Consider the following 25,327-nt stretch of genomic DNA (forward strand, 5'->3'; position numbering starts at 1 on the left):
CAGAAATCGGTACAGAATTTAGGTACCAAAGAAGGAGTTCCCTTCCACTAGCTCAAGAGAGCATATAAATTCATCTAGGCCAAGATGCTAACTAGTAAGGGAAAAAAAGAGTGTCATAACAGCTGAGAAAGCGGCCACTCACCTCTCTCAGCAGAGCATTCTCTTTTTCCTTCTGCTCCAGAAGGCTTTCGAGGTGGTGCACATGCATCTCTGCCTCCGCCAGCCTTCGTGTCCTCTCGTGGTCCTCCTCAGTGGCCTTGGCAGAGAGCCCCTTGCTCTGCAGCATCTCCAGCAGCTTCTTGATGGACTCGTCGCGTGCGTTCAGGGTCTGCTTCTGAGTCTCGATCCGCAGCTCCATCTCCTCCAGCGTCTTGCGCAGCAGGAACAGCTCCTTGGCCTGCCGCTCGTGCTCCGCGTGCAGCCTCTGGAAGTTCTCCTCTGTCAGCTCCGCCACACACGGCTCGCCGGTCCTACTGCTGCTGTCTTGCTGGAACAGCTGGTTCAGGTCCCTCTGGATCCGCAGCTCGTCCTGGAGAGCCTGGATGGTCATCTGCATGTGCTGGGTCCAGACAGAAAACAAGACCCAGGTCAGCCCTCCTCCTCCAGGAGCACAAACAGAGCGGGATCAGAGGAGGCAGGAGGCAGCTACCACACCTCTCAGAATCCCGCGCTGAACAAATCAGGAATCGTGTTATTCTGTACACTGTCTTTCCTATCTGTAGTGTCTGTCACTCAGTCATGCCCGACTCTTCATGACCCCACGAATTGCAGCCCACCAGGCTCCTCTGTCCATGGGATTCTCCAGGCAAGAATACTGGAGTGGGTTGCCATGACCTCTTCTAGGGGATCTTCCCAACCCAGGGATTGAACCCAGGTCTCCCACGCTGCAGGCAGATTCTTTACCATCTGAGCCACCAGGAAAGCCCTTACAATCTGTAAAATGTCAGTAATTTAACTTGTGTTTATTACCAACAGGAAACAAGGTGACTCCAGCAACTCTTCACTGTGCTTAAGCTACGACTAAATAAAGATACTCTTCAAAATTAATAGAGGGTATCACCTAGAACTGAAGGAAAGGAAAGGGGAAAGACAGGGGAAATCTATAGGAATGCAAACATACCATAAAAAAATTTCACCAGAAACCACAAGGGATACCAAAATACAAAATGACTTTTAAGTGCTTTACAATTAAATTTCGACAGTAAATAATAAACATAAGAGTGCATGCCAGTATAGCTGAATCACTTCACTGTTCACCTGAAACTATCACATTATCCCAATAGAAAATTTAAAATTTTTTTAAAAAGTACATGTCAGAATGTGCTTAGCACTCTTTAAGTGTTCATTTATTTAATCCTCACTATAACACATGTACTATTATTTGAATTTTATTGATGCTGACACCAAGCATACACAGACTTAAATAACTCACCCCAAGATCACACAATAACAGAGCCGGCATCGAATTAAAGCAATCCTCCCAGCCCATGGATGCTAGTACCCAAAGGTACTAAGATAACCTGAAGCTTTAACCACAAAAAAAAAAAAAAAAAAAAAAAACCCACAAAATACTGAGACTGTGGGAGCTATTTATACAGAAGAAGAAAACAATATAGGGGAGTAACTATATGAAGATGTCTGTGCAGATGAACTCCTAAAATGCTGCTGAGGATGTATCTTTAGCTATATCCCTAAAGATAGTATATGAACCTCTAATCTGAATTGATAAATTCTAGAACATTATGCTGCTGCTGTTGTTCAATCGCTAAGTCATGTCCAACTCTTTGCGACCCAATGAAATGTAGGCCACCGGGCTCCTCTGTGCTTGGGATTTCCCAGGCAAGAATACTAGAGTGGGTTGCCATTTCCTCCTTGAGGGGATCTTACCAACCCAGGGATCAAACCTACGTCTTCTGCATCTCCTGTATTGGCAGGTGGATTCTTTACCACTGGGCCACCTGGGAAGCCCCTAGAACACTATACAAAGAATCCAAAAGGAAGTTACATTGAGAACCCTATTTTTAGAAATGAAGAAGCAACAACAGAAAATCACTCTTGGTAGGCAGGTATTCAAGCCTGGCAGCGCGCCATGCTGGAAGCAAACTAGCCCACAATCAGAAGACACTAGCTTCAGCTCCAGCTCTCGTACCAAACAGCTACCTAACTGGGGACATATGGTCATCTTTTATAGTTTCAGATTTCTCGTCTTTAAAATGAGGATAGAAATACCTGCACCATGTTTTCACAGAGCTAATGACATCATGGAAATCAAGGTATGTCAAAGCATACATTGTTCAGTATTTCTGGCAAACTGTAAAACAGCAGTAAATATCTCAAGGAAACGATCTGGCAAGTGTACAAAGATCCTCACTGTTGTTTAAACCACTGACAAAATTAGAAACAACCTAAAAGGGTATTAATAGGTGATGAGTTGAGTAAATGAGGAATGACCACCCAGTTTAATATCATGCATCAATACTTTAAAATGCAGCTTTACATTTACTGATAAAAACTATATTCACAACATATTAAGTGTAAAAAAAAGCAGACTACATAAGAGCAAGTATAGGATGATACCAATTCTATTTTTTATAAAAGTATATACATGCAGAGAAAAGTCTAAAAAAATATAAACAATTACCAGTGACTATCTCTGGCTATGGGTAGATTTTATATTTTTCTTCATGCTTTCTTGTATTATCTAAATCCCCTATAGTAAGCACATAGTCAATAAAGAGACATTTTTACTTTTAAAAATAGGAGAAAAAGACTTCAGAGATGCCTGCTTGGCTGTGTTCAATTTATACCACTTTGGTGAAAAGGGACGGAACAATAAGTATTTACTGTAAGTAAAAAACAAAATATTCGTAAGAAATAAAAATACCTCTGGAATTATACACAACAATTTAAATGTTATTTTGGGTATGGAAGGCAGGGAGGGAGAGAGAGAAGGAAGGAGGAAGGGACTGGAATGACTGAGGGACAACCTGTAAGAAACTTTATTCTACTCTGCATAAAAATGTTTTTAACGGAGGTATAATTGAGATTGAAAACTTTTTAATGATAGCTTTGTGCATGTGTGCTAATTTGCTTTAGCCACATCCCACTCTTTGAGACACTATGGACTGTACCCCGCCAGGTTCATCGAATACTGGTGTGGGTTGCCATTTCCTCCTCTAGGGGATCTTCCCAACCCAGGGATCGAACCCTCGTCTCTGATGTCTCCTGCATTGGCAGGCAAGTTCTTTACCACTAGCAACACCTGGATATTGAGACATAGTTCACATATACCATAAAATTCCCTGGTTTAAAGTGTGTGTATAAGTCAGCAGCTTTCAGTGTATTAAAAGGTCTCCATCAATCACTACTATCTAATTCGAGAACACTGCCATCACCCCTTGAGAGACACACATTTGCAGTCACTTCCCATCTTTCTTGCCTCCTAACCCTCCTCTTCAATTTGAAGGGTTCAAGAGAATGGATGGATGTACTACAAAGATGGATGTACTATTCACTCAGAAGTTAAATTTTTAAAAAATGCCTACTAATACTTTTCAGCCTCAGATAGGAATGAAATTCTGACACATGCTACAGCATGGGTGAACCCTGAGGATATTATGCCAAATGAAATAAGCCAGTCACAGAAGACAAATATTATGATTCCACTTACATGAGGGATCTGGGGCAGTCAGATTTAAAGAAACAGAAAGTACACGAGTGGCTGCCAAGGGCTGGGAAGGAGGAGGGAGGTGGAAGGAGGAGGGAGGTGGCAGGCAGGGAGTGACTGCTTGATGGGCACAGAGGCTCGATTTTACAGGATAACAAGAGCTCCGGGTGACGGCTGCACATCAGTGTGGATGCACCTATTAACTGTACACCTGAAAACTGGTTAAGATGGTAAATTCAAGATGGTTAATGTAAGATGTGTGTGTGTGTACATGTGTGCACATGTGAGCACACTCAGTCATGTCCGACTCTTTGCGACCCCATGGACTGTAGCCCGCCGGGCTTCTCTGTCCATGGGATCTTCCAGGCAAGAATACTGGAGTGGGTAGCCATTTCCTTCTCCAGAGGATCTTCTTGACCCAGGGATCGAACTTGAGTCTCCTGCGTCTCCCACATTGGCAGGCAGATTCTTTACAACTGAGCCACCAGGAAAGCCTGATGTACTTTATGGCAGTTTAAAACCTGGGGAAAAAATATGCTTGTCACAGAATTCCAATGTGTTGATATTAATAATTTACTTGTAACTACTGATAATTAGGTTGGTCCTCACTCTTCACTATTGTAACAGGCACCTTCATATGTACATCTCTGCACATAAATCCAGATTTTTACTGGAGATGAATTCTGAAAAGTGGAAATGCTGGATCAGAGGGTATACAGTTATAATTTTAACACAGACAACAAATTTATCTCTAAAAAGGTTTGTATCAGCTTCCACCACACAATGTCTGAGCACTTTCCTATATCTTTGACAGTGGGGGTATTTTCTTTCTTCTCTTTCTTTTTTGGGCTTTTCTTTGCTTACAAGTGAGACTGAACATCTATTCATGTATCTACAGGCACCTCTGTGACTCACCTGTTCTTGTTCTTTCCCATTTTGTTTGGGGACATTTAAAAGCCTCTTGATGAAAGTGAAAGAGAAGAGTGAAAAAGTTGGCTTAAAGCTCAACATTCAGAAAACTAAGATCATGGCATCTGGTCCCATCACTTCATGGGAAATAGATGGGGAAACAGTGGAAACAGTGTCAGACTTTATTTTTTTGGGCTCCAAAATCACTGCAGATGGTGACTGCAACCATGAAATTAAAAGACACTCCTTGGAAGGAAAGTTAAGACCAACCTAGATAGCATATTCAAAAGCAGAGACATCACTTTGCCAACAAAGGTCCGTCTAGTCAAGGCTATGGTTTTTCCAGTGGTCACGTATGGATGTGAGAGTTGGACTGTGAAGAAAGCTGAGAGCCAAAGAATTGATGCTTTTGAACTGTGGTATTGGAGAAGACTCTTGAGAGTCCCTTGGACTGCAAGGAGATCCAACCAGTCCATTCTAAAGGAGATCAGCCCTGGGTGTTCTTTGGAAGGAATGATGCTAAAGCTGAAACTCCAGTACTTTGGCCACCTCATGCGAAGAGTTGACTCACTGGAAAAGACTCTAATGCTGGGAGGGATTGGGGGCAGGAGGAGAAGGGGACAACAGAGGATGAGATGGCTGGATGGCATCACTGACTCAATCGACGTGAGTTTGAGTGAACTCCAGGAGATGGTGATGGACAGGGAGGCCTGGCGTCCTGCGATTCATGGGGTCACAAAGAGTTGGACATGACTGAGCGACTGAACTGAACTGAACCTTTCTCCTAACCCACTTCAAGGGCTTTTTATATTTGGAAAATAACCTTCCACCTGCTGTGCATGTTACAAATGTATTTCCAAATCTGTTTTTTTTTTTTTCTTTTAACATAGTTTATGGCAACTTTAAATGGATCATTTTTTAATGCAAAGATAAGAGCCTTTTCTTTTATAATTTCCAGTTTGAGTATTATGCTTAGCAAGTAATAAAGATTCAATTATGGCAGTCTTCAAACTCTTGAAAAGCACTGCTTTTTCTTATGAAAAATGAATTTACAATAAAATTATCAGGTATCTGAATTCAGGAATATCATTTTTAAATACATTTAACTGCCCACATCACACTGTAAATATTCTTCAACAGTTGCTGGACTTCAAAATCAATTCCTAGTTTCATTCTTTATCTTTGGAAGTAAAAAAAAAAAAAAATCCAAATAAATTCTGACCAAATAAAAGGGATGTATCAGAAGCTAAATTTAACAACAAAATGGATTCCTAGGTACAACTGTCTGTCTGTTCTGAACATGCATCACTGAATTCATTTAATTTAGGAGAAACAGACGTTTACCACAGCTCATGGAGTTACATACACACTGTGATTAAACTAGCATGGCAATCACTATTCTGGTGAAGAAAGAAAATTCAACTGCCAGCGCGCCCTGCTTCTTGAGCTCCGCTCTGCCCACCCTACTGGGATACAGAATGAAAACGATGCTCTGAACTGGTGACCTAGAGGGCTATGCAGCAATCTTCTCCACTGAAATGGGAATCAACACCCTTCTTCTCTGGGCTACATTCAAGCTAGCTTCACTTTGTAAGAATTTCTGCCAACAACCTTGGAGGAGGATGCGGCGGAGGCAAGAAGCCAGGCTGCTCTAGCACGTGACACAGAAGACGAAGTGAGCATAGCTACACAGAGCACAGACATTTCCCACAATCAACCAAAAACAGACGTGCTGGATTCCGAAGGAAGATGTCACGTGTCAGGTATTAGGAGACGTGCTAGTTGAGAACTCCGCTCAGGACACCCTCCAAAGCAATCTCACGCTTCTCACCTTCCAGACTTTATACCAACCCTCACTGGTCTGCTTCTGTTCACTCTCCTGCTCAGCTTGATCTGGAACATGGAAAAAGTGCTTAAAATTTTCTCTACAGCAAGAAAAGTTTAAAAAAAAAGAAAAAGAAAAAAATTTCTACCCATAGGATCTTCTCTCTCTGAAAGAAGGAATGAGAGAAAGGACAGAAAAGACAGAGAAGAATCCTAACTTCTCTCCTCTCATCCTACATCCTGAAATGGCATCTTTCCCTGAGAATTCCCACAAAATACAACTACTTCTATCTTCCTACCAAAAATTTGATGTCAAAGATTCCTATAAAAATGATCTTGGAGATAAGGACACTGAAAATCTGAAAGCAAGAATAACCAGTAGTTTCAACAATCTCCTTTCTGTCCTCTTCCTATTTACTGAAAAACTGAATAAGCAAGTTTCTTTTTTCTGTCAGGTATCTGAAAAACAAAAAAGTCATACAGGGATACCTGATTCATTACCAATGTTTAAACTATTTTTAAACTAAATATATGAACTGGGATAGATGCTCATATAATTTTTTTTCTGACAACTTAAGAACAAATTCTTCGATCTCCATATTATAAGGAAAATCAACTTTTTGAAATAACACTTGATCCAAGGTATCTACACTGAAACAAGAAAACTTAAATTAAGAGGTTCACAAAGGAATATCTGATGACATTAGTGAACCTAAAATATTTCATATTTCTAATACATATTTAAGCATAAGAAAATTTAAATCCCAACCTATAGACAAGTTCCACAAAAACATGAAACCTACAGGAACCCAAGAAGAGTGTTTTCTCCTAAGAGGAAAAACTAACTCCGAGCGTGTTTCAGTACCAGAAGAAAAACAGATTTTAAGAGGGCTCGGGCCACCCTGGGAGTTCTCTCCATCAAGAACAGGAGCTAGTAATTAACTTGAAAGAGTCCATTTCAGACAATTCTGCCCACAGAGGCGGTGCTGTTGAAAAATAAACTTAACCAAACACTGAAGAACAGAGAAGAAAATAAAAGTGTAACTAACCCCTTCCTGATGGGAGAAAGATCTTTATCGGCTACCATGCAGTAGGCATTACGCTCCCTGCCAGGGACACAAGGCAGATGGGCATAACAAACATGGCCTTTGTCCACATCAAGGTAGATAAGATAGTTTTTAATCCCAGCAAAAACAAACACACACACGCACACAATTATAACTGCAAACAAGGATAAAAGCCATAAATTCACGGTAGTAAGAGATAAGAGAAGGTTTGGGGCTGGCTGGGTGAGATGTGAAGAAGTTAACTTCTGTTAACTATTTAAAGACACAACATGTACCCTTACTTAGGTAAAGACTCTGAAGGAGGAGGGGACAGAGGAACTAAGGAGACTGAGCGCCAGGGAAGTGTGGCAAGAGGTGTAATGGTTTTTAAGGGCAAGAGGAAGCCTGAGAAAGTTCTGGGCAGAGAATGACCCTCTCCACCATCGTCACTAACAGTCACCAAGTCCCGGCCACATGCCGGGCACACAGTACTGTGTTGAATTCTTCCAACAGTCACATGAGGTAAGACTGAATACCCATTTTACAGGGTCTGTAGAGGTCTGGAGAAACTCAGCAGCCTGCCAAGGTCACGTAACTAGTGAGTGAGCCAGGATTCACACATCACAAGTGCATTTTCGAAAGCTCCAACTGGCTGCAATGAGGCTGTGTGTGTGTGTGAGGCTTGGGGAAAGAGAAAGACTGGATAAAATTGGGAGACCTCAGCCAACAGTGACAGGACCGAAATACGACGGTACTGTGGGGTGGGAAACGGATGGTTTAGAGAAATACTTCAGAGAAAAAAAGTATCAGGATTTGACTGGCAGGGCGGGAAAGGAGGGTGGTGGCAATCAAGGACGATTCTGAAGTTTCTGACTTAAAACACCATGGACAAGCTGGTGGAACCACAAACAAAAATGGGGAAAAATAAGCAAGGACCAGAACTGAGAGGAGGTCTTGAGCTGAATGTGAGATGCTTCTGAGATGCTGAGAAGAGGTTTAAGGAGCAACTGTGCAGGTGCGTCTAGAGCTTCAAGGAATGAAATGAGGTACAGATGCAGTGTGTGTGGCTGTGTCGCTTTGCTGCGCACCTGAAGCTATCACAATGCTGTTACTCCAGTGCAAAATAAAAAGTTAAAAAAAAATGATGAATTAAACTAATTGTTAAAATTCTTGGAAAAAAAAATAAACATAAAAGTGTGGAAGCTCTGATACATAGATCTGTCACTTGAGGCCAGGGTAGTGAAGGAGCCTCCCTAGGAAAAGAAAAGAGACTAAGAGGAGATAGTCACAGGCCTGATTCAAGACTAGGTGCAGGCGGAGGAAGAGCGGCTGGCAAAGGGACAAGAGGAGCCGTCAGGAGAGTGAGCAGAAATCAGGGACACAGCATCACAGGAACTGAAGGACGCTGATAAGGACTCTTCCTCGAGGTTAGGGGAGAACATGGAGCAAGGAGGATTTGGCCATGGGTTCAATTCCTGGTTCCCACAGGACAAGTTCAGCAAAGTTCCTTAAACACTCTGAGCCCTACTCGAGTAATCTACACTATGAGCTCTGCAGGTTTACCACAATCATTAGCAGTAAGAGAGAACACCTATCACACTGCAAACTGTCAATAAGTGGCAGCTGCTGCTGCTCTTTGTACTAATAAAATCAAAAGGTCTGGTTAGCGGCTCACAGAACCCGGCCCTAAGAAGCCCCAGGGGTTCTAAAGACCATCTTCAGGGAAAGCCTGGCGGGGCCACACCCAGGCACCTGGGCCCCCAGTCCTGTCTCAGTCAGAGCAGTCCGCTTTCTTTTTCATTTTACTCCTTCAAAGAAGTTTTATTTCCATACCTGAACAACATCCATTTGAAAACATGGGTCTGTGGCTTAAAATGTTTTTCACAAAGCACTGACTGGATCATCTCAACAGTCCTTTCAAGTCAGCTGGATTATTAGCTTATAATGCTTCACCACAGTAAAATATGTGAGAAATAACAACAAAACAACTTGTCTGGTAGCATAATCCCTAACATGAACCTCATATTTTATGATGATTACTTAATGAGAATAAAGGTTATAAATCAACTAGCTCTGTGTATCTACTGAAAACTGTACTGGGGTCAGTGCCATTCCTGTCACTGAAGCACCACAGTCTTAAAATCAGCGATTTTTTTTGTTTGCTTAAGATTACAACTGCCATGAAAAGTGAGGAAAAGAGTTAAAAGAGTTAAGCACAACTAAAATCACATAGGGCTTCCTCTTTCATGAAAAGTAATGTTGGCTAGTGTGCGCAAATGACTTGTTTTCCTTTTGATAAGCCCTGTGTGAAGGAAACCGCTTAAGAGAGCGTCAGAACATCTGCCTGGACTTTTCTCACTGAAATCGGTACCTCAAAAAGCTTTCTCTCAAAGTCCTTTTCTTGTGCTATTGATGGGTTATAACTAATCACTTTCTCTGTCACTGCGGTGTCTGGTCCTCTTGACTAGTTACCCCACACTCCTCAGTTTAGTCTGCTGAGCAATGGCTGCTCTGCTGCAGCTGAAAATTCTCAGGGAAGCTCCATGACACAGATGTCCTAACACTTCATCTTAAAGTGGGACAAACGTTTTACAGAGCCTTGCTGATCTTTGTCCCGGACACTGGTCATCTTTTTTCACCTAGGACATGATCAAAAGTGTACTGTATTTTTAAAATGTACTGTATAACATCAGTTTTTAACTACAACTTTAGAATTTATACAATTTATACAGCAAAAGTCAGTTCTCTTAAATGACAGAATTTGCTAGTGGTTAGAATTTTCAGTGGCAGATTAAACAGCAAATATTAAGACAGGCTGTACTTTTTTTTAAAAAGGCCTTAGTTATATCTTTCTTTTTATGTATTTTAAAACTATGCTTTTGAAATGTTCTTGATATTCTTATGACATAGTGCATAAAGGAAATTCTGAGCAATTAAATAGGAGCTGATGATGATCAATAGCTGTCTTCATTTTAACAGCTCACCTAATGATGAAGAACAAGAGAAGTGCATCTAGAAGATTTGGTATAAAATGAAATGACCTCTGAAAGGCTGGTTGATTTACTTGTGCTTATACTGGTGCAGACTGCCCTATTTTAGACAGGGAAGGTCTCTTTGAAGAAGAACCATTTAAGCTGACACCTGAGGCAGCCAGCATATAAGAAGTGTGTGGTAAGAATGTCTGAGAGCACCTAAGAATAGAGTTGAGAATGGCTATATATATATATATATATATGTATGTGTGTGTGTGTGTGTGTATACACAGGTATATGTGTACATGTGTATGTGTGTGCATGTGTGTATACATATATGTATATGTGTATACATGTCTGTGTGTGTATAAAGGAAAATTTTTTCAATGCCCAATCAGTCATTAATACAAATTATAAACCTGTTATAAACCATCAATGTGGTCCAGAAAAAAGAATATCAACAGAGAGATCAATGGGACAAATCTCACAATAATTAAGCCCTTAAGAAAAAGGAAATGCCACACAAAAAGGAAAGAGAATGATCGCAGTATTTAGAAAGCTTTTCAATTATCAGGAAAACATCAAAATAAGTATGTTATCTCCATATGCAATCAAAAATAAGTTCCAGGAAGATTAAAGAACTAGGTATAAAATGCAAATTAATCAGCAAATAAAAAGAAAATATAAACATTTAATGATATTCAGATAGAGGAGGGATTTCTAAACAAAAAAATGTAAGAAATTACCAAAAAATTACAAATATAAGAGAAGTATGTTACACTTTACTGCTTAGAAACCTAGAACTACATACATCAAAAATCAAAAACTAAGGAGCAAATGACAAAAACTAAAAGTTATTCACAACTGTGAAAGAACTTTATCTTCACTGTTGAAAAAGCCCACATAAGTCAATGAAATACTAAGATCTTCCTGTCCCTAAGACAGATTAACAAATAAGAATGTACCAATCACAGCAAACTGTCAATAAACACATGAAAATGTAAACAAAGAATTGCAAAGGAAAACAGTATGTTTAACCTAGCCCTAAAGAGTTAAGTTTTTTTCAGGCAAAAGGTTTTTGAACATTATATGAGCAGGTAAGGTAAAACATGCATTCTTACACACCTGCTGGTGATCATCTAAAGTGGTCCAATCCTTCTGGAAAGTGTGTCAGTAGTCATCTCTTGCATTTTATGAGCACAACAGTGTCACCCTTAGGAAGCAGAACCTATCTGCTAGCAATGTTGTTTTTCTCTCCAAATACAAATATAGTAACTTGTAGGGTCATTTCATAACATGTTCTCACTACAAAGTAATAAATACATGTGTTAAACACTTTAAGAATACATAAATTTATATGGGAAAAACTCTCCTATAATTACATCAATCCTCTTTGATTAATGGATTCCTTTTTTTAAACCTATCACAGGAAAACAATCAGAAATGTGAAAATGTGTTAATAAAGATGACTATCACAGTAATACATATAACAAAAAAATGGAAAAGGCCTAAACATCTTACAGTAGAATGGCTAAAAATATGATGATTTTATGTAGTCATTTAAAATAATGCTCCTGAAGAATATGTACTAACATAAGAGAAATGCTTATTTACCTCACATTAAATTTTAAAGATAGTACAAAGAGAGAGAGAGAGATTGTGTGTGTGTACACATATAGACAAGTACACACATAAATACAATCCCAACCAGGTATGTCTATATAACAAATGGGATTACAGGAGAGTTTTTTTTTTTTCTACATACATTTATGTATTCTTAAAATGTGTTATCATATGTATTACTTTTTAATGAGAAAAAATGTTCTAAAAATGACTTTGTACAAATCACTGTACTATCTACCCTGTGTTTGGAGAAAGAAGCAACACTGCTAAAATACAGTATCTGCTTGCTAAAGATGACATAACTGTGTTTCAGAAAAGAGAATGAATTAAAGAACACACAGAGCAATATTCTTAACAGCACTTCTCTGATAATATGCCCTTCCACATACTCTAAAGTCAGTCTCCAGTCAAGAAACTTTGATTACAACCACAAAAACTATGAAATGCACTGACCTTTCAAATACAAACCAATGAAGGACATTTAGAAGCCATTAAGGTACAGTTTTCCTTGAGATTTGGCCTATATGTACAATCTGCCCGCTAGGAAAGTCCCTTCCCCATTGAGGGTCATCAAGGTCCTAATCAAGTTCAAAGTTCAGGTAAGTGTAAAACTTAGACAGCAAACAACATGAAATCAATATATAAAAGCTTCATTAGGCAAAATCAATGTGATCCGCAGACTCAAGACAAGTTCTCACTTGAGCAATACTCGAGAGTTTACAGACACAGACAGGAACAAAGAAACTGTAAAATCATCGTCTGCTCCTAACAAAAGCACTGCGGAGAGTTTATGCCTATCATTCAGAAAGTCTGAAGTCACCGTGTGACGTTTGCAAAAAGACTATAATATGATCTTTGAATTCAAAATGTCAAGCTGACACAACCAGCTAGAGAAATTCCTGCAAAAAGCAGCAGCTACAGTGGAACACACTGCGAGTGGCAGGCTCCACAGGACACACACACAGCCTGTTTTGCCATAAAGCGTGTTTTTATATTATGAATCAGCTCATACACAATCATGGTAAACAGACGACTGTCATTACATCAAAGCTCGTCTGGTTCAGAAGCAGTGTTTCCAGAGCAAAGAGACAACAGGGGGCAGACGCAGAGTCACACCCCGCAGCAGGACCCGCACAGACAGGAATCCGTTCAGCTTTCTCTTGGGACACCCAGCAGGGCTCTCTTCAGACAGGCGCGCACCCCAAGCACCCTCAACTCTCCGTTCCAGCCATGCTGCACTTGGTCTTGTGCTCAGAGATCCGTCTCCACCTCCACTCGCTTATTTTTAAGAGTTTTCAGTACTCATCGGAGCAGCCTCCAGCCACAAGGACCTGCAATCCTGGAGCCACTGGAGATCTCTCCTGAGGTACCATTTATTATTATCTCTGCTAACTGTTGGGGCTGCAAAGTCGCACAGATTTCTGAGGAGTCTCCCCCAAACTTTAACTACAGAAAAATTTCAGAGACACTGGTGACTTTTCAACCTGCCTTATTAATCATGAGCTGTAAAGTCAATCTGGTAGTTGACAACCTACATATTTTTCAGTAAAACAATAAAATTTAAAAATACCTAAGTACATCTCCCACAGAGAAAGCCAATGTTTTATCATGAAGCTTATGTTTTGATAATTGAGGCATACATATTTTATTACATGATATAAATATATATATTTATATAATGGATTATGATTTTATAAGTGCTTGTATATACATATGTTAGTCACCAAGTCCTGTCTGACTCTTTGTGACCCCATGGGCTGCAGCCCTCCAAGTTCTTCAGTCCATGGGATTCTCCAGACAAGAGTGCTAGAATGGGTTGCCATTCCGTTCTCCAGGGGATCTTCCTGACCCAGGAATCAAATTCAGGTCTCCTGCATGGCAGGCAGATTCTTTACTGTCTGAGCCACCAGGGAAGTCAAAAGTGCTTAGCTAATGCCAAATATACATTGCTAAAGTAATTCAAAATACTAGCTGTAACTAATCAGCTTAAAAAGAAAGATTAACTACTGCAAGTTACTAAAAGTTATCATAAAATGACCACCAGTTTTTAAACTCAAAGTGCTACTGAATGAGGCAAGCATTCATTCATATAATGCTCTCAATGGCCCAGTCATGTCTAAAATATCGACATCTGACAAACCCACAAATAGTATATTTAACTAGGAGTTAGAACTGAGTGCCAAAAAAAGGAAAAAAGAAAATAAACTATCAAAATGGAAATTCCTTTCAGAGATAAAAACAATTACTACTTCTTTTAAACAAACCAGCTATTTAAAGTATTTAATACAACATGTATGTAGTTTTGCTAAAATTTTAATTTTCATAATTTCTTTTAAATTAAAAAAATCTTTTCAACTACAATACTGAATACTGGAAGATAAAAGAAGAATTTAAACAGTGTATATTCATGATCAGATGCTTCAAATTGGCCATTTCCAAAGTATCAAATTAACACAACAGGTGTAAATTTATGACTTAAGATGCTCTAAGCATACCAGAGCCAGGTAAGGGACAACACTGCTCCCTACTGGCCAGTCTCTGGTTAGATTTCAAGCTCACTCTTCAATTTGATTGATAAACTAGGGTTAAAGTGATTCAAGTCAGTATCTTAAAGAATTTTTTAAGCCTATGATATAGTTCTTTGTTTCTCTTTTCCTAATACCTATCTTTCAATGCTGCCATAAAGATTAGAATAAATAATAAAGACTCTAGCCTTTAGTAAATACTCAACAAATGACAGTATTCATCCTCGTAAGAACATGTCTTATTAATGGCTGTTTGTAAACTTAAAAAAAAATAATCTATGCACATGAAATTCACAGCACATAAAATTAACCATTTTAAACTGAATTAATTCAGGCATTTAATATACCTGCAATGTTGTGCAACCACCCCCTTTATCTAGTTCCAAAATATTTCCAACACATCAACGTTAAAATTCCTTCCTTACCCACTAAGTACTATCTCCCCACCGCACCCTTCCCCACCCCCTGGTAAGCACCAACTGGTGCTCTCTCTCTCTAGATGGATCTATTGTGGACATTTCATATACATGGGATCATATAATAGGTGACCTTTTATATCCAGCTTCTTTCACTTAACAGAGTATTTTGGAGTTACACCCACATCACTGATGGCTTCCCTGGTGGCTCAGTTAGTAAACCTACCTGCAATGTGGGAGATCTGGGTTCGATCCCTGGTTGGGAAGATCCCCTGGAGGAGGGCATGGCAACCGACTCCAGTATTCTTACCTAGAGAATCCCCATGGACAGAGGAGCCTGGCGGGCTGCCGTCCATAGGGTCGCAAAGAGTCAGACAGGACTGAGCGACTAAGCACAGCACATCCACATCACAGTGTGTATCAGAACTTAATTTCTTTTTATGAATATTCTGTTGTATATACCCATTTTATTTACCCATTCATCCACAATAAATATGTGAATTATGGTTACTGGTTTTTGTGAATTATCCTGCCATAAACATGCATATACATGTACCTGTTTGCCAGTTCTCAGTTCTTCTGAGTATATATTAATACTTAGGAGTGAAACTGCAAAGTTATATGGTAACTCTATTAACTTTTGGAGGAATTGTCACACTGGTTTCTACAGTGGTGGAAACATTTTATTTATATTTATTTATATTTATTATTATTTTTATATATATATATTTATATATATATATTTATTTATATTTATTATTATTTATTTATATTCCCACCAGGAGGGTAACCAGGGTTCCAATTTCTAAACATCCTCACCAACACTAGTGCTTTTCCTTTAAAAAAGGAAGGCGCCAAGATGGCGGAGGAGTAGGATGGGGAAAACACTTTCTCCCCACAAATTCATCAAAAGAGCATTTAAACGTCAAGTAAATTCCACAAAACAACTTCTGAATGCCGGCAGAGGACATCAGGCACCCAGAAAAGCAACCCAACTCCTCGAAAGGAGGTAGGAAAAAAATATTAAAGACAATAAAAAGAGACAAAAGAGGGAGGGACGGAGTTCCGTCCCGGGAAGGGAGTCTTAAAAAGAGAGAAGTTTCCAAACACCAGGAAACTTTCTCACTGCGAATCCGTGCGAGCTTTGGAAGCACAGAGGACAACATAACAGGGAGAAAAAAATAAATAAACAATTAAAACTCGTGAGATTGCGTAGCCCTACGGTAACTCCTCCAGCGGAGAAGCAGCGCAGACGCCTGCATCCGCCATTAGCAAGCGGGGCTGGGCAGGGAGGCGCGCACGGGCTGCATCGCTGAGAGTAAGAATCTGGCCTGAATACCCTGAGCGCTATCTGAGCGAAATAATTTGGGCTAGCAAACCAGACTGTGGGATATCTACCATGCGAAAAGCCAGCCCTAACCTAAGACACCGCCAGCCAGCGCGACGGAACAAAGGACTAAACAGAGGTAGCCGGCTGCAAACCTTCCCTCCGGTGACAGGCAGCCAGAGCCGAAGGGGGCAATCGCAGCCCCAGAGAGACATTATCTATAAAACTGGCTTCTTTGCTAACTAAAACTTATTGGGGTCTGGGACGGTTAACGTCTGCCTGAGAAGGTGCGCCGGTTTTACACCCAGATAACCAAGTGGCGGGAGGCGATAAGTCGCAGCATTGGCGCCGCCAAACACCTCATCACCTGAGCTGCTCGGACCTGGGAAGAGCACAAAACGCAGCCCCAACTGAGTCTGCGCCTCTGAGGACTACCTGAGTGCCTGAACCTGAGCGGCTTGGACCTGGGAGGTGCATGCAACCCAGGGCCAGCCTCGGATTGTTCCCGGCGGAACAACCTAGAGCCTGAGCAGTGTGGGCAGGAGGCTACACGCGCCGTGAGCGGGGGCAGACCCAGTGTGGCTGAGGCACTGCGAGCGCACGCCAGTGTCATTTGTTTGCAGCATCCCTCCCTCCCTCCCCATAGTGCGACTGAACAAAGAGAAGAAATACAGCTCCACCCACCAGAACACCGACACAAGCTTCCCTAACCAGGAAACCTTGACAAGCCACCTCTACATACCCACACACAGCGAGGAAACGCCACAATAAAGAGAACTCCACAAACTGCCAGAATACAGAAAGGACTCCCAAACTCAGCAATTTAAACAAGATGAAGAGACAGAGGAATACCCAGCAGATAAAGGAACAGGATAAATGCCCACCAAACCAAACAAAAGAGGAAGAGATAGGAATCTACCTGATAAAGAATTCCAAATAATGATAGTGAAATTGATCCAAAATCTTGAAATTAAAATGGAATCACAGATAAATAGCCTGGAGACAAGGATTGAGAAGATGCAAGAAAAGTTTAACAAGGACCTAGAAGAAATAAAAAGAGTCAATATATAATGAATAATGCAATAAATGAAATTAAAAACACTCTGGAGCCAACAAATAGTAGAATAACAGAGGCAGAAGATAGGATTAGTGAATTAGAAGATAGAATGGTAGAAATAAATGAATCAGAGAGGATAAAAGAAAAACGAATTAAAAGAAATGAGGACAATCTCAGAGACCTCCAGGACAATATTAAACGCTACAACATTTGAATCATAGGGGTTCCAGAAGAAGAAGACAAAAGAAAGACCATGAGAAAATACTTGAGGAGATAATAGTTGAAAACTTCCTAAAATGGGGAAGGAAATAATCACCCAAGTCCAAGAAACCCAGAGAGTCCCAAACAGGATAAACCCAAGGAGAAACACCCCAAGACACATATTAATCAAATTAACAAAGATCAAACACAAAGAACAAATATTAAAAACAGCAAGGGAAAAACAACAAATAACACACAAGGGAATTCCCATAAGGATAACAGCTGATCTTTCAATAGAAACTCTTCAAGCCAGGAGGGAATGGCAAGACATACTTAAAATGATGAAAGAAAATAACCTACAGCCCAGATTATTGTACCCAGCAAGGATCTCATTCAAGTATGAAGGAGAAATCAAAAGCTTTTCAGACAAGCAAAAGCTGAGAGAATTTTGCACCACCAAACCAGCTCTCCAACAAATACTAAAGGATATTCTCTAGACAGGAAACACAAAAATGGTGTATAAACTCGAATCCAAAACAATAAAGTAAATGGCAACGGGATCATACTTATTAGTAATTACCTTAAACGTAAATGGGTTGAATGCCCCAACAAAAAGACAAAGACTGGCTGAATGGATACAAAAACAAGACCCTACATATGTTGTCTACAAGAGACCCACCTCAAAACAGGGGACACATACAGACTGAAAGTGAAGGGCTGGAAAAAGATTTTCCATGCAAATTGGGACCAAAAGAAAGCAGGAGTCACAATACTCGTATCAGATAAATTAGACTTTAAAACAAAGGCTGTGAAAAGAGACAAAGAAGGTCACTACATAATGATCAAAGGATCAATCCAAGTAGAAGATATAACAATTATAAATATATATCCACCCAACATGGGAGCACCGCAGTATGTAAGACAAATCCTAACAAGTATGAAAGGAGAAATTAACAATAACACAATAATAGTGGGAGACTTTAATACCCCACTCACACTTATGGATAGATCAACTAAACAGAAAATTAACAAGGAAAAAAAACAACATGTATCTATAAAGCTCACTAAAGCAAAGCACAGTAAAATGAGGTATGGCAATAAAAAAAAAAAAATCACCACTGAAATCCCATATTGAGCAGGTGATATGCAGGGCAATTAAAAAAAAATAAAATAAAAAAAAAATCATTATTATAGCCACGCTAGTGGGTGTGAAGTGGTACTTTACTGGGTTTTGACTTGCATCTCCCTAATGACCGGTGGGGCTTCCAGTGGCACAGCGGTAAAGAATCCACCCACCAAACAAGAGACAGAGGTTCAGTCCCTGGGTCGGGGAAGATCCCCCGGGGAAGGAAATGGCAACCCACTCCAATATTCTTGCCTGGGAAATCCCATGGACAGAGGAGCCTGGTGGGCTTCAGTCCACTGCGTCACAAAAGAGTCCGTCACAACTCAGCAACTAAGTAACAACTGACTAGTAATGCTGCACATCTTTTCATATGTTTGTGTTCGTAATCTTCTAAGTGAAGAAATCCCTTCATTTTGAGTTCTGCTTCCCATCAAGAGAGTGAAGACTCAAACCCCGACACTCCCTTGTAGCCAGACCCAAGCAGAGGACCCAGACTATGCCAGTTGGATATATGCGCAGAGACTGATGTGGAATCGAGTAACAAGAGTCAAGAGGCTCTAACTTCCGTTTTTACTGATACAGATGGTGACACGTGAACCTGGTTCTGGGAGATGGGAACAGAGAAGTTTCCCAGGGATCACGAGGTCGATTCTTGGCTCTGAAGTGGCATCAGCCATCACCTGAAAGGTTCGGTAAAGCAGCAGGAATAGTGGGAGGTCCCTCATCAGTACGTGTAGAATGTTCTAAAAGAGCCTAATTCTCCAGCCCTACCAGTAATTCTCTGAGCTATTCAATATCCATTTGATAAACTCCTTTTCTATTATATCACTGTTCTGGAAGAAGCATCGGATTTATCCCACCTAGCTCCAAAGAGAAATCGAAGATAAATGTCACGTGAGTTACACAGGGGCAGGTCTAGTTTGATCTAAGAAAATTTCTAACACTTAGATGTCGACCAAACAAATTTTTTTAAAGTGAATACATTACTGTAAACAACCAGTCACTGCAGATTTTACCTTGGTATGACATCTGTCACAGACACTGTGGAGAAGGTGGACAGAGAGCAGAAGAGCCAGCCTTCAGGATTTTCACCTCTGCTTTTCTACCATGTTTCCTGAGCCACACTGTGGACAACTGAAGGATAAAACCACAGGTCTGTGGCCCATTCAATATCACTCAGTCAGTTACTGGTTTACTAGCAACTGATTCTAGCTTTTGTCTTGTAACAATTCCCTTAAATGCTCAGACTAAATCTTACTCTTATCTTTTACTTTATTATATAAAGCATGCATGTCTCCTGTAAGAAAAAAAAAGGAATTAGAGATAAATAATAAGAAAAAAATCCATAATATTTCATCTGAGAAAAATCACTGAAAATATTTTGCTGGGTATCCTTCAAAACATTTTTCCTAAGCTGAAATTCACCTTTTAAGAAAAAAAAAAAGATTATAATGCTTACCACATAAATGCACTGTGTATTTTAATTCATAAAGTCCTCATATCTACCCCCTGATGCACTATTACTATTTTCATTTTATAAATGAGGAAACCAAGACACAGAGAAGAAAATTAACCTGCCCTAGGTCACTTGAATCATAAGTGGCACATCACCCAGCAGTCTGACCCCACAGTTTTGGGCTTTTAATACTATATGACAATGACTCTATACTGCCTCAAAAAAACTGACCATAGCATACCTATATACCATTTGTATGCCCTAATATATTATGAATAGTTTTCCATTCCAGTAACATTTTTAAATCCTGAAACTGTGGGACATACACTACATATTTTGATACGCTAATTTTTTAAAGTCGTCAGTTCAGTTCAGTTCAGTCGCTCACTCGTGTCCGACTCTCTGCGACCCCATGAATCACAGCACGCCAGGCCGCCCTGTCCATCACCAACTCCCGGAGTTCACTCAAACTCATGTCCGTCAAGTCAGTGATGCCATCCAGCCATCTCATCCTCTGTCGTCCCCTTCGCCTCCTGCCCCCAATCCCTCCCAGCATCAGGGTCTTTTCCAATGAGTCAACTCTTCGCATGAGGTGGCCAATGTATTGGAGTTTCAGCTTCAGCATCAGTCCTTCCAATGAACACCCAGGACTGATCTCCTTTAGGATGGACTGGTCAGATCTCCTTGCAGTCCAAGGGACTCTCAAGAGTCTTTTCCAACAATACAGTTAAAAAGCATCAACTCTTCAGCGCTCAGCTTTCTTCACAGTCATATATAGATATTAATTTTAAGAAATCTTTAATATTAAATAATACTCATCCTTATGAATAATTCAATTCTTAAAAATAGTCTAGGCCAAAATACACTAGAATTCTGGACCCTCCGAAACTTCATCTTTATGAAACCCCAGGGCACATCTATTTTATACCATGCTTTTAAAAGTCCTCAAATGCTGTCACTGTTTCTCCTCCTCCTCCCTCCTCTTTCTTAAGAAAACTCTCAAAGCACCAGCCTACACTGGGCATTCATGGTAGGCACTCAATAAACACTTACTGATGGACTGGCTGGACAATGCTATGTTGGACAGAGAACACGCAGAAACAAAGGTCATCTTGTGAGAGTGGAGGCAGCTGGGCCTCCTTTCTCTCATCAGGAAACCACATGGACACCCATGGACAAAAGAGTCCAACTCAGCTAACGTGCAGTGACACACCACGAGAAAAACCGCTAACACTGCCCCCCACTTTGAGTAAATGCTGAACTTTGACCACACAATCTAAGGTCAGTAAATACTCAAACAGGCAAGGTTCAGATAAGAATTTTTTTTCAAAGGTGGGTGGTGGAGGGGGGGTGGAGTGGTGGTGTGAGGTGAGAGTCCTATCACACACGAATGACAGGCAAAGGCTTGCAATACGCAGTCCTCGCCAATCCAGGCGCTCCGTGATGTCTGTCACACGGCAGGGCGTGGTGGGGTCCTGGAGAATCACATGGCTTGGAAGCAGCCCCCTGCAGTGAGGCAAGGCAAGATCCTGATGGTTCAAAGTCTGGCTAATCCTCTGGAACTGAGAAGTAGCACAGTTTAAACTTTGAATACGGAATTTTTATAGCATGTAACATTTAAATAATTTTCTCTCTGTGAATTTTCAGATCCTTATTCATGAACACAGGGAATTCTCTTTTTAAGAAAAATAACCTGTTTTCTTCCCTGAATGTAGAAGGCCAGGGCACTAGAGAAAACACAGCAAATTACTGGAAACACAATGAGAGCAAATACTGCCTAGAAAGGCAGGGTAGCTTAAAGACCACACTCTCATTTGCAAGGGGGAAAAAAAAGTGGTTTCTAGAGAGAAAAGACCAATCCCCCAGACTATGTAATAACTGGAGCAAACACCTCTCTAACTTGCAAAGACTCTATTTTTGTCTTCTACTACCTACGAATACTCAGAATGGGAGCTGCAAATACGAGCTTGCCTCCTTGTTAAAAGGAAAATATAAAGGGTTATTTTCCTAAGGTCTACTCTATGAGGGAAGATACAGACTTTCAGCAAGAGGGAACAAATATTCCAAGAAGAAGAACAAACACAAAGAGTGTGCAAAGTAGAAAGAAGCAAGCGTGTCCACAGGAAAATTACAGGATATATGTGATATTCAGAAAGCATCAACAGAAAAGTGGGTGGATGGGAAGGAGGGAGGGAAGGAGGAGGAGGAACTGAAGCTATACAAAGCTTTTCCTCAAGGTAGTGATCCCACATTTTCCAAAGCCACATGCAAATCCTCACTTCAAAGAATGGTGAGGAAAATTGATAGAACCTAGCAAGTTCAGGGAATCCTGTTACTAGCTCCAAGATGAAAAAAAGAAAAACACACACACAGAAGTAATCAACAATGCTTCTTCTGATCAAGAAGAACAGCATTATTTCAATCTAGCAAAACTAACTTGGCTGGGAAGGTCTCTACCAAAATGAGCCACCTATTTAAAGCAGGACAAAAAAAGGTAGGTTAGACTAACCAAAACCATTCTAATTATTCCAGAATCAAGTTGACAGCAATGATTATGAATTCAGAGATTTTTTTCCTCTTGTTTTTTTCCCCCTTATTTGGCAGAGAATGTCAGTTACATTTAAGGAAGAACAAATTGTTTCAGAGCTGAACAAATGATATATCCCAGAACCCAGGGTTCTGAGTTTCTATGTTTTCACAACTGTCACATTTTTATTTTTTTTATATATATGCAAATTCAGGTATAAAATATTAGAATAATAAGTATATCCGACTACTGATGATACATACAATAAATGAGATCAGTGTTTTCTCAGTTTTGTAAATGACATATAATAAATGGAACTGAAATGCAATTTGAATAGTACTGCACTAGATTTTTCAGAGTATTTTAATTATAATGAGTAGCTTTTTCATTGTTTAAGATGGGTTTAGCAACACCTCTGAGATGGGTTTTATTTTTATTTTATTTTTTTTTGTTTTTATTTTATTTTTTTATATATATATATTTTTAATTTTATTTTATTTTTAAACTTTACATAATTGTATTAGTTTTTGCCAAATATCAAAATGAATCCACCACAGGTATACATGTGTTCCCCATCCTGAACCCTCCTCCCTCCTCCCTCCCCATACCATCCCTCTGGGTCGTCCCAGTGCACTAGCCCCAAGCATCCAGTATCGTGCATCGAACCTGGACTGGCATCTCGTCTCATACATGATATTTTACATGTTTCAATGCTATTCTCCCAAATCTTCCCACCCTCTCCCTCTCCCTCAGAGTCCATAAGACTGTTCTATACATCACTGTCTCTTTTGCTGTCTCGTACACAGGGTTATTGTTACCAACTGTCACATTTTTATATCACCGTACATAGCAGGTTACTCTTTCTTCTCCCGGGTTTCTAGACATACAAATAAATTTGGCTTATTCATTCTGTGAACCATTCAAATAAATTATGTAAGTGTAAAATAGGATAAAATGATTGCATATGACAATTTCACTTCTAAATATATAATACTTTTTCATGTTTTTCTCAGATTGAGCATAATAATTACGATTGCACTTTTCCCCTGTCCTTATCTCACTCTGTTGCCTACAAGACCGATCGAACAAGTTAACAGAGCACAGTTACCTCTTCCAGATTATGACAGTTTACCCTAAGGAACACCGAGCTCAAGCCCAGGGAACCTGCCATACTTAACTCCTTGGAAAGTTGTGAAATAAGGTGAAACTGTGAAATAAACTGGAAAAGTATGAAATAAGATACAGGAGCCTATTAAGAACCAAAAAGAGAATACTAATTCATAAGGAATATATCTCCACACACCATTGCTGCTGCTGCTGCTAAGTCGCTTCAGTCGTGTCTGACTCTGTGCGACCCCACAGACAGCAGCCCACCAGGCTCCTCCGTCCCTGGGATTCTCCAGGCAAGAACACTGGAGTGGGTTGCCATTTCTTTCTCCACACACCATTAACACCTGCTAATTCTAGATAATGTACACATGGGTTTGTGCCGGTTTTTTTATTTTTCAAGTTTTCTAGACACACACAGGCTTCCAGCTCAGTTGACTAGTTCACAGTTTCTTCAAGTGTGATGCCTGGTCCAGCAGCATGAGCATCACCTGGGACATCGTCTGCTCCAGGTTCATTCAATCAGAAACCCAGAGGGTAGGGCCCAGCAATTTGTGTTTTAACAAACTCTCAACCAGTCAATGCTATAGGAAATCAACCCTGAATATTCACTGGAAGGGCTGATGCTGAACCTGAAGCTCCAATACTTTGGCCACCTGATAAGAAGAGCCAAATCACTGGAAAAGACCCTGATGCTGAGAAAGACTGAGGGTGGGAGGAGAGAGGGGCAACAGAGGATGAGATGGTTGGATGGCACCACTGACTCAAAAGACATGAGCTTGAGCAAACTCTGGGAGATGGTGAAGGACAGGGAAGCCTGGGGTGCTGCAGTCCATGGGGTCACAGAGAGTCGGACACAACTTAGCGACTGAACAACTGTAGTTCTGATGCACACTTAAGTCTGAGTACCATCTGATTAGATAAAACACCTTAACATTCACCCAGAACAGAGAACAAGGCAAGCAGGCTGGGGCAGAGGAGATATTGAGGATAAATACAGATAAATAATGTGTGCCTTACCAACTCACCTTCCTTCCCTCCTTCCTGCCACACCCCCAGGTGGCCAGCGTCTTCCTTCTAACTCTACCAGACAAATTTATTTAGGGCTCGTAAATTTATGCGTAAGCCTATTTACATTCTGTTTTAATCTCTAAATTCTCAGCACAAAATCTATATTACAATAACCTGGGAAAGTGTTTCAAAGATACTGATGCCCACTGCTTCTACCACATGAGGACAAGCAAAGAGAAGGAACCCCAAAGAGGGTCCTTGCCAGAACCGACCCTGTCATGCAGCATCCTGACCTCCAACTTTCAACCTCCAGAACTGTGAAAAGTAGAGTGTCTGCTGTTTATTTAAAAAACAAACAACAAAGCTGATGCCTAGGTCCTAGCCCATGCCAATTCAGTCAGATCTTCTGGGGCTGGGGCCTGGCCAAATGTATTTAAAAGCTCCCCAGGCAATCCTAGTGTACAGTCAGCAGAAAAACCACTCAGTCTAAATAAACGTTTTTTGTCTCTATTTGATGTATTTCTAAGTATGAT

At 40.4% G+C, this 25,327-nt stretch overlaps 1 protein-coding gene across 10 annotated transcripts in view; it reads right to left on the reverse strand.

The window, feature by feature from the left end:
- The window catches only part of ERC1 (ELKS/RAB6-interacting/CAST family member 1), a 270,866-nt gene that overhangs the window by 204,113 nt on the left and 41,426 nt on the right, over positions 1 to 25,327 (reverse strand). For all 10 annotated transcript variants that reach the window (XM_070371714.1, XM_070371712.1, XM_070371717.1 and 7 more), the window contains exon 3: positions 143 to 559. In XM_070371714.1, coding sequence (XP_070227815.1) covers positions 143 to 559 — 417 coding nt within the window. The remainder of the gene's footprint in view (positions 1 to 142; positions 560 to 25,327) is intronic.

The sequence above is a fragment of the Bos mutus genome, chromosome 5 (assembly GCF_027580195.1).
Source record: "Bos mutus isolate GX-2022 chromosome 5, NWIPB_WYAK_1.1, whole genome shotgun sequence".
NCBI classification, from domain to species: Eukaryota; Metazoa; Chordata; class Mammalia; order Artiodactyla; family Bovidae; genus Bos; species Bos mutus.